Consider the following 11,314-nt stretch of genomic DNA (forward strand, 5'->3'; position numbering starts at 1 on the left):
TGCTTTCCGTCTGTGAGTTCAAAATATTCCCCTCAGCACTTTGTTATCAACGCTGATGAAAAATCCAAGGCTTTAATAAACCACAATAAACACAAATGGAATATTAAGAAGGAATTTCGGAAAACAATTGAGGAAGGACGTACTGCTAGGATTTCATATTGTGGTCTGTAATCCTGCAGCGAGTACCTGACTCTCAGCAAAGGAGACGGACGACGCATTGAGACTGCACTTGTGAGATTCCTCAGACCGTGAGTAGGAGTAACAAGAGGAGACCATGACATGAAGGATAACGTACTGCAGAAACTTGGGGAAGATATAGTTCGGCCCACGAACAACCAGAAGTAGAAAGAACATGGGCAGTAAATGCAGCGAACCGTCTACCCAGAGCAACAATGAAACGTAGACCCTGCGAGCAAAGGGGCTTGGGATGATAGAGAAGAAAATGGATGAACTAATGGTAAATTTTACTCCGGAACGGAGAGTTTAATTCGAAAACCTACAGTGAACTACGACAACTACAGTGAACTCACCTCCATCTAGTGCCGAGGTTGAGAATGGTAGAACTGTAATGTTCTCCCAGTAATTAACTAAGTAAATATCACTACAGGAAGATGTCGGAGATTGGAGGTATAACTGCACCTTCTTCACCTCGGCAATAGATGGAGATGAGTGGTCGGCTTCACGCCCCTGCCGCTTTACCGAAGGGGTAACCAGCCTGCGGTAACCTTTCAATAGGAGACCGGGTGAGCCGCTGTAGAGAAAACAAGACTATATTTCCCTTGTAAGATTTGAGGCTTTCACGGCGGTGACTATGAAGAAAGCAGTCTTCTGGGATTTGGCGCCGTGTATATGTGGTGTTAACCGACGTTTCGGAGGAACGTATCGCCCCCATCTTCAGGGTTGAAGAAAAAGTATAGGTAAATCTGCAAGCGACAACACCGTGAGACACGGTAACACCACATATACACGGCGCCAAATCCCAGAAGACTGCTTTCTTTATATTTCCCTTGCCGGGAATCGACCCCGACCGCCGTCTAGCCCGCAGCCTGTCGCTATACCGACTGAGATATTCCGGCTCCCTTGTGGTGCCGAATGATAGAATTATCACTGAATAACAGACTGAATAAGAACCAGAAGGAAGTGGTCACGACGGAGTTGTAAGCACTGTCCCTCAGGGATAGCCGGTGTGCTGGACGCAAATTAGGCCCGGAACCTCTGGAATAAGAGTTCGTATTACATTAGCCTCTGTCGCTATTATTTGAGGCCGAAGGTTTTCGAGGATCAACAGTTTAGGAAACAAGCTTATTTCCACGCGCCCGTGAAATTGAGTACTGCGAGTTGGGAGAAAGGAAATGACTGCTGAAAGCAGTCTAGTGGATTCTACTTCATAGCCCTAAATAGATCAGTTATCAGAATCCATGTTGTAAGTACACTGTCAGGAAGTTAGGTCATACTCAAATATAGTCGGCCGTATGTGACTTTGACAAATAAACCTGTAAGCACCGAGCAGGCTGGTGTAGCTTGAATTCAGAAGGTGCTTCGTTCGAACCTAGGTCGGGGCACCCGCTGTCCTGGCTGACCGCTTTTGGCCATGTAAATGCCAATTATAGAAGAAGGGGCTTTTCCAAAAGATCATAATCGCTCAGCTATTAAAAACATTCCCCTTCTTTTACAGAACCCTATAGCTCAAGCGGTTAGTCGCTGGTTTCCCACCGCGGCGGCCAGGGTTCGATCCCGGGTCTGGTCAAGTGGGATTTGTGGTGGACAAAGTGGCACTGGGGCAGGTTTTCGCCGAGTACTTCGGTTTCCCCTACCAATCTTCATTCCACCAATTGCTCCACAATCACCCTCACCTATCATCTAGGACCAGTACAATAGGCCAGAAATGGCCGCAGTACAAGGGACTTAGTCCCACCCCACTAGCAATAAAAAAAAAACTAAGGAAAAAATATTGAAGGTATCTGACAAAGTTTACTATTGTGGTTTATCAGTAACTGAGGTTATACAGTGTCAAATGACTGGAGGAGAGTGAATAATGAATTGCACAGGATGAAGCGAAAGGTGGTTGTGGCTTAATTAAGGTTCGTATTGTCCTGGCATTTGTTAGAACGAACTGAAGAAAGTCAGGAAAGGCACCATCGGCATAGTGAGGGTCCCGGCCCAGATTCGAACCGCGCACTTCTCCAGAACAAGTCGAAGTCTTACCACCTGAACCAGCTCGGAAATATCGTGAATATTTGAACCTAAAAGAGAGGAAGTGGCAGGAGGAAGAAAACTGCATACTGAGAAATCTCATAATTTGTGCATTTCACCAAATAGTATTAGGAAAATCGAACCAAGTAGGATGCGATTCGCGGGAATTGTAGCGAGAATGAGAAGATGAGATATACGTACACAACAACAGTAAGGTAAAATGTAAACTTGTCCCTGTGCTTAACTAAGTCATGAAGGCGTATGGGGGAGTTGATATATAGATCCACGCTTTCATGAGGGGACAACATTAACATGTATCTGAACGAATTATGGGGTTAGGATGTGGGATGGATTCATCTGGCTCACAGACTATAATTAACAAGGTAATGAATCTTGGGGTTTTCTGATATGGCGGGTAATTTTTGACCCTGATTTTTCAGCCTGCCTGTCTAAACAGAGAGAGAAAGACATTCCCGTCCACATGGAACCTACAATAAAATTTGTTTTGATGGTGATGAGGCTGATTTTGTGAGCTTCTCCATATTCTTTACTCTGCTCAGGGCGTGTCCTATTTTGTGACCTGTAGCCCAGAGACTGGCATGAGAAAGGGTACACCCCCGTGAGTCATACAAACGTCTAGTCTACTTCCCATAAGGGTGGCAAGCGTCTATGACGCAGAACAATTTAATTTACCTCCCTCTGACTTCAGATAGTCCTGGCTAATAGAAACACTTTCCTATAAAATGATAAATATTCAAAGCTTGACCTAATAGTAGCCACAGGAGGGTCAAGGCTTTCATCAATTTTCAGTTCCATTTTGTTTTATCCCACTGATACAGACACACGATACCTAGACCGTCAGTATTATATGGGGCTCAAAATACTGCACAATGTCACCAATATTCTTCCCTTTCCCTAGACTTCTGATAACATCGTTGTACAGTTTACCCTACAGTACGGGGGATCGAGAACTATCCACTGCGCATGTTCATCTCCAACATTTCAGAATTTCAGAACAGCAGCAATATACTCTTGGCAGGGTTGAGGCACCATGCTACAAGCCGGAAGGTCGCGAGTTCTTTTTCTGATGAGGTCATTGGAGTTTTCAATTGACCTAATGCTTCCAGCCGCACTATAGAACTGGCATAGACTCAGCCTTCAACAGAAATGAGTACCAGGAATTTCCCTGGGGACAAAGGGCTGACAACATCACAATCATCTGTGAGCCAATTGTATAGAACATGTGAGAGCCTCGATGTCGCACAACCCTGTGGGCCTCCAGGGCCTGTTGCAGGGATAGTTTTGCATAACCTTTTTACTTACGTTAATTGATCAATTCTTGAGTTTTTAACGACGTTGATGCAACTACATCAACTAATATGACAAGAATATTTTCAGTGATGGATCAGTAAACACTTTGAAGAAGGCAGTCTTATGATACTAAAGCTGGAACAGTTATATTCTTAAAGGACTCTGGACTCTGCTCGATTCAGTTTGCCGTATTTCCTGTCGTCGTTTGGAAGTTCCTCTTGCCAACATTAGACTTCCGGAAGGTGGACGAATATCCACTGGCGTGGGAAGGAGGATGTCGACAATACACTTACGTCGACCGTCGTGGTAGGGTGGAGGGCTCCTGCTTCGTAATTGGTGAGTCCAGGATTCAAGTGTACACCTGCTCTACTGACATTCATGATTTTTCCCAGTCCCTTGGAGAAAATGTTGAACAACACCGCTTCCTTCCTTCCCATTATTTTAAAGATCATCTATCAGCCAACATTACATAATCAGAATAAGGTGTCCTTTAACCAAGAATAAACACACTTCGCAGTTCATCTTATTCACACATCCACACGTTCTGAGACAAGTCTAGATCTTGAATTAATTCGTCCTTAAGGTTACTTGACACTTAATGAAACGCAAAACATTTTGTTGTTACTTCTAAAATATGTTAGACCATGGACAAGGTAGCAATTTATTTACCAGTACTTCAGGTTCCCCATTCCACTTCCTGCTACATATTCATTAATCATCCCATCACTGACACTATATGCTAGGGACACTGACAGTATCCTTAAATGTAGCAAACCATGGAGTTTCTCAATCCTTCAAGACTTCAGGCCACATTCATCCCCCTAAAACTGAACCGGTGTGTCATAACTGACAGACTAATTCGACTACTATACTGTTTATCCCAAATGGGTTCACACATTACTCACAGTTCTTAAATTTGCCGATTATTCAGGACAGATACCAGTTGCAAACTCTTATGAACATTCAGCTTCCATACAAGGTAATTTATTGACTGCAAAATTTCCAGTCCACCCTACAATCACTAATATCCAGCTTCATCCCACTCAAAGCAGGCTAAAAGCCAGGACCTCAAAAACATGGCCACACACAAATATTGGAGTCAACCATTTAAACGATTTCTAACAGCTAAGTATATATCACATACCATTCCACAGATGAAGAAGAAAAAAAAAAAATGGGGAAAAATACTGTAATATCAACTCAGGCCACAGATGCAAATTTCAATTCTTGATAGTTTTCAAACTCCCTTCTGGTGACCTGCTTGTGACTAGCACCAGGGTTAAGAATAAATGCAATCTCATCCACTCCCCCACACTTCGTATCCTGTGGTTCTTAAGAACAGTGACTACTTCTTCCTTCCCTTCTAGGTAACAAGATGACCCTTACAATTACACCACTCCCCCGTCTTGCAGCACTACACCCCGTAGCAAAAATCTGTGGTACACAATGAGGGGCATAATCAGCTTAAGGCAAAATAAACCTTGAATAAGGAAAATTAATCAAGGTGAAATATAAGACAAATGTAGAACTTTGCAGCAATTCTTTATTCAGCTTGGAAAACATAAAACCTTATGAATAAAGTGGGAGGAAATTTCAAGGGAACACAAATAAGCCCAAGCAAATTAATCAACACCAACACTTTTTACTAGAGTACATCCATTTTCAGTCAAACAATTTTCCTCCATGAACTTTGGAACAGCATTCAAAATACCTGAAATACAATGATATACAGCAAGTCTAATTCTGCTCAGAGTAAGCAGTAGCTCTGCATTATTTATATTATCATTTAGTGCTGCATTGTCTTGCGAATTACAAAGAGAGGAGCAAATTATTATAAAAAAGTGCAAAATTAGAAAACACTGCAAAATCTTGAGGCAATATAAAATTTTTGTGTCATAGCTGCTTAGTTGTCCTCAACTTCAGCTTCCTGCTCCTCGTCAAACTCTGCGTCCTCATCTGCAGTTGCCTCCTGGTACTGTTGGTACTCAGACACGAGGTCATTCATGTTTGATTCTGCTTCTGTGAACTCCATCTCATCCATGCCCTCACCTGTGTACCAGTGCAAGAAAGCCTTGCGCCTGAACATGGCTGTGAACTGCTCTGAGATACGCTTGAACAGCTCCTGGATGGCAGTCGAGTTACCAATGAAGGTTGCCGCCATCTTCAATCCTCTGGGTGGGATGTCACAAACAGCAGTCTTCACATTGTTAGGGATCCACTCAACGAAGTAGCTGCTGTTCTTGTTCTGAATGTTCAACATCTGTTCATCAACTTCCTTCATGGACATGCGTCCTCTGAAGACAGCAGCAACTGTGAGGTAACGGCCATGCCTTGGGTCACAGGCGGCCATCATGTTCTTGGCATCGAACATTTGTTGAGTTAGTTCGGGTACAGTCAGGGCTCGGTACTGTTGGCTACCACGGGAGGTGAGAGGAGCGAAGCCGGGCATGAAAAAGTGGAGACGTGGGAATGGGACCATGTTGACAGCAAGTTTACGGAGATCGGCATTCAGCTGACCTGGGAACCTTAGGCAAGTGGTGACACCAGACATTGTGAGGGACACTAGATGGTTCAGGTCACCATATGTGGGAGTCGTGAGTTTCAGCGTCCTGAAGCAAATGTCATAGAGGGCTTCGTTGTCAATGCAGTATGTTTCGTCAGTATTTTCAACCAGCTGGTGGACTGACAATGTGGCATTGTAAGGTTCAACGACAGTGTCCGATACCTTTGGTGAAGGTACGACAGAATACGTGTTCATTATCCTATCTGGATATTCCTCTCTGATCTTGGAAATAAGCAATGTGCCCATGCCAGAACCAGTTCCACCTCCCAAGGAGTGGGTCAGCTGAAAACCCTGAAGACAGTCACAACTCTCCGCCCCTTTCCTTACCACATCCAACACAGAGTCGACCAACTCAGCACCTTCGGTATAGTGACCCTTAGCCCAGTTGTTGCCAGCACCACTCTGACCAAAAACAAAGTTGTCAGGTCTGAAAATCTGACCGAAGGGCCCAGATCGGACAGAGTCCATTGTACCGGGTTCAAGATCCACCAAGATGGCGCGGGGTACGTACTTTCCACCCGATGCTTCATTGTAGTAAACATTTATCCTCTCAAGCTGGAGGTCGGAGTCACCATGGTAGGCACCAGTTGGGTCAATACCATGCTCATCAGAGATGATCTCCCAGAACTGCAAACAAAAAGTATCTTAGATGAGCTATGAGGTCCACCAAAAACAGTCTTTCATAAATCAAACAATTCCCTAACTTTTTAATGCATGCAATTCCTCTATTTTTGCTAATTTCTGACTACAGGTTTCAGACAGCAGTAGTACAGCCCAGGCTGTCTGGCAAAAATTACTGAATATTATGAGAATCTGTGTAAGACAAAATGAAAAAGTGACATGGTTCAAGGCCAAACACCAGAACTTTATCCCATGTCAAAGCACATAAAAGTAAGTCCTAACTAAAAACAGGGCCAATTTTACTAATCTTCCTTGGATTGTGACAATAATAGTCCTCACACCACAATGGATATCAGATCACACTTGATGAAATTTGTTTCATAAATACATCCTTCTCTCTCTCTCTCTCTTCATGCAAATTAATTATTATGGAAGTTTGAATGTGTAATGGGCACACTAGAGTGGAGAAAACTATGTATTTCGGCAGGGATGGCAACATGTAAAATAAGAAGTTGCTAAAAGTTCTTTTGCTAGCTCACAAAACATAAGAATTTTAAAATTTTCTTATACGTTTTGTATAAAACTAATTTCAAATTCAAATTCAAATAGTTTAAAAATATTATACGACATATTTCCTGCTTGCTTTTATATCTGGAATACACATTCATGGCAACAGCAACATGCCTCCTATTCACAACTTTCAAACCACAAACTACTTTTATAAATGAATCTTGGTAGTTCTCAGCATACATATCCATTTCAAACGTTTCTTCACATCTTATGCAAAACTTGCTTCAAATTCATGGAGGAATGAAAGCAGTTTCAGAAAGTGGTCAGATCCATTTTTTTGCCCATCTCTGTAGCCAGACACTCCTGATAATGGTTGCTAATGTCACTTAACATATCCAATGACTGCTTATTTCCAAACCACAACACCTCAACATTTTCAGACTACTTCAAAACCTCGGTGTTAAAATCAGCCTTGAAATGTCAAGATGCCCCCCTACCCCTTCCACTGGGATTAGGAAATACACATTTGCTAACACAGGAGCAAGCTATTTCTTATGCACAGTTTTCTTTCATGGAACAAATTTTCAAACCTCGTGCTGGTAAATGCAATCCAAAGAATATATTTCCTCTTTTGACATAATATGTCATAACCTAATCCATTTGTATCACATACTGCAGCACTGCTATGGTTGAAAATAGGTAATGCCAATTCACAGTCATCAGACAGACAATTCATTAGCAACTCTTAATTAAATAAGGCTTTGGTACTGTTATCAGGAATGTCAACTTGAAAGTCATATCATAAATTGCGCATTCTTGCTCAGTATCTGTATATATGTGTGACCCTTACACAAAATTACTGTCAAGACTAATCATGTAAAAATGTGTTTATAGTAAGCTCCTGAAAGGACCCTTAGAACACCAGTTAGCCTATACCCAAAACTCTGGCTGCTAATGGTAACAGCACCACTGCATGATGGGCTCAATCTCCCTGCGCCGCAAACATTTAGGCCTGCTTCCAGTTGGTTTGCATAATACTGATCAAAGGGATATGACACTGTGTAGTCTGTTCTAAGAGTACATATCTTTCACATGACCACAGGGTATCTATCTACATGGTCAAACTGGGACTCCTCCATCCTCCAACCAGACCAGAGTTACATGCCAAAATATAGCAGCATTCAATCGCAACCATCCGAATGTCAAATTCTCATGAAATAAACATGTAACTATAATACTCCCATAATTTCACCAGGAAACCAACCTTCTTTCAAGTGACTTACTGCAATACAGTAAATTCACAACTTACAGTCAATTCATTCATAAAGTTTTGGTGCAAGCCGAAAACCATGCCAAGTCCCCCATGCTTATATATTACTTTTCTACACACATGTTCATTTCACTGGATGGTTAAAGTTAACAAGTCTGTACAATACAGATGTGTCTAACATACGAGTACCACACCATAATGGATTAAAGGATATAGACCCTTTATAGTGACCGTAGCAGTCGAATAGCTAAATCATTTAAACAACTTGTACATCCATGTATCAACAGATTTACTTAGGTTGAGAATTTACTGTATTTACAAAAAATTGTGATATATAAACATATCTATACCACACACAGACACCCATACTTTAACAAGAGTCTCGACCCAGAAAATGCAACCCCCCCCCCACATCTAGTTTCAGAGGAAGGTTGTAAGATGTTAGGAGTACACTGTGGTTTAAAAGCAACTCTGAAATAGGAAGGTTGCAGAGGGTTATTTCCCACATCTGCCTTGTAAGTACTGTATTAAAGTTCCAAATTGAACTTCAGGATCGTAAATCATTAAGGAAACTGATTTGCCCAAGTTCATGTAGCATTCCAGTGAAAATTTTACCATCAGAAAGTAATTTAGTCGCAAGGTCTGAGACTATGAGGTTGCCAATAGAATGTAAAGAGACAGTGATCTCTTCCTGTCTTGTGCTTTCTTTACTTTACTTCATCATAAGTGTGACAGTCTCTCCTAGTTGCCAATAAATTATCTCACTGCAACTGATACTGGTAGTTCTGGCTGCAACACCTTTGAGACTCATGCAATCCAGCTCCGTAGTCTGTCCAACAGATTCATTTACTTGCACTTAATTACATTTATGGGAGTACATCTCACTTTGGCACTAATCCCTTTAATTAATTCACTTTGATGTAACTCTGATGGGAGAGGTGAGTGAAAGGTGAGTTTTGGCTAGAGTGCCAACCTACAAATGCTTTCCTACTGATTTTATACATGGTGTGAAGGGTATCCTAAGAATGAAATGAGACTTTGAAACTCCTTAGACGTTAAGATTTCTCCTTTTCCAGGATAAATACAAATAGCAAACAGCTACACTATAAGTTTGAAGGAACACTGTTCTAATCTCGTATACAGGGGCCATAGTCTACCAGTACAAGTGGCAAGCTGCTTGCCCAGTGACAAAATAGGTCATTCATGAAACCTGAAAATTCATTACCATGTATGACTATCAGCTTACCAATGATTGCTGCATGGAGCTGATTTTGTCATATGGTGCAAATTTACGCACATGATGGATTTTCTACAATGAACTAAAATGATCTGAGGAGGAAGTGGTAGTGGCCTGTCACTAACTCTTCTACACTGAACCACACATCACACTCCATCTTTAGATATGAACTGCACAGACTGAAATCAAAATGGTTTATCCTGTGTTTTTGGATATACACAATTTTCTGGAAGGGCTTGAGGAGAAACTGGCAGTAGCCTACTTCCCTCTTTCACGGGAAACTGTTACTGTGTCACAGTACTACTATGGTAACAATCACGTGGCCACACTTCTCTACAGCGGTTGATAGCGAAGAATGTGGATATTCGTTCCACTTGCTGGTCAATTTTTAATATCCTTTTATTTTAGATTCGCCACACTGGAATCATAATGAACAAATCTGGTCAGAAAGCAAATTTGAAAATTTACAGACCCTTTTCAAACTTCTTTATGTATAACATCTAATGATATTTCGATGAAAATTTTATTTTGACATCCGGGATCGGCGGCTCATTCCTCGGGGGGTAAAGCAGCCGAGGCGTGAATCTGTCCACTCACCTCCAACTACTGCCGAGGTGAAGAAAGTAAGGATCTATACAACCACTTCCCTATACGTGTTCTTGTAGTGGTCAGCACAGTAGACAAGCACAGGGGCAACTTTACCCTACTGATATAACTACCAACAAGACGAAACATACAAAACACTATTGTGTTGTTTATGCACAATTTCTAGGCTGAGATTCGAATACGCGTATCACAATAAAAGTGAATGTCAACTACTACAGCGCGTAATCAGATCGGTGTAGACGGCTTTTCATAATCATGTAACTTAAGACACATTCGTTTCGGAAACATTCCACCCCATGCAGAAATGCTGTAATGCGCCAAGGCAGAAAACCGTGACGCCCCTTGCCAGCGACAAAAATATTACAACGGGATGGTAAAAAACACACAACACACGTTTCGTTAGACAAAATAATATACAAACACAAAGCTCAAACCGACCAGAGATGCCATCGAATTATATACACGGCAATTACGATTAAAAGGGTCTTTAAATTGTCTTATACATTCAACATGCGTAAATCTTTACCTTAGCACCAATTTGATTGCCGCACTGGCCAGCCTGGATATGTACTATTTCCCTCATTTTCTTCCGCTACTTCTTCTACAACGCTTTCTTCTCAACAGCTGCAAGCAAATTGAACGATACTGGTCTGCTGTCGGCAGCTGTCGCTTCTCCTCACGGATCTTCTGAAGCTATGGAAGCGACGCCCATGCTGTAACCTAATTGGCTAATTTCAAACTGCTCGAGTGACGCAATTCAACGCAGCCAAGCTTCAAGAAAAGTCACCAGCCAACGCGGGAATTGCGATCGCGCACGCAGATTTCATCCTACGTTCCTTTAAATCTTCATTTTCTCCCAACACAGAGAACGACTTCTGGGAAAAAAACCGAAATAATACGAATGCGAAAGAGAATGTAAATTTTGTATTACTCCATGGCGACCGGTTCACGACTCACAGTCAGCGTCGAAGTTAATTTTTCGAAATCAAAGTCAAAATTTCTT

General features: G+C 41.9%; 1 protein-coding gene across 1 annotated transcript; it reads right to left on the bottom strand.

The window, feature by feature from the left end:
• Positions 1–5,027: 5,027 nt before the first annotated feature.
• LOC111865602 (tubulin beta-1 chain) lies at positions 5,028–11,000 on the bottom strand. Its single transcript, XM_023853775.2, has 2 exons — positions 10,838–11,000; positions 5,028–6,694 (listed from the first exon to the last, which is right to left on the bottom strand). Exons 1-2 carry the CDS (start codon positions 10,892–10,894, stop codon positions 5,408–5,410), a joined length of 1,344 nt encoding a protein of 447 aa, XP_023709543.1. The 5' UTR covers positions 10,895–11,000; the 3' UTR covers positions 5,028–5,407.
• Positions 11,001–11,314: the final 314 nt, after the last annotated feature.

Source organism: Cryptotermes secundus, unplaced genomic scaffold (genome assembly GCF_002891405.2).
Source record: "Cryptotermes secundus unplaced genomic scaffold, Csec_1.0 scaffold1706, whole genome shotgun sequence".
NCBI lineage: Eukaryota > Metazoa > Arthropoda > Insecta > Blattodea > Kalotermitidae > Cryptotermes > Cryptotermes secundus.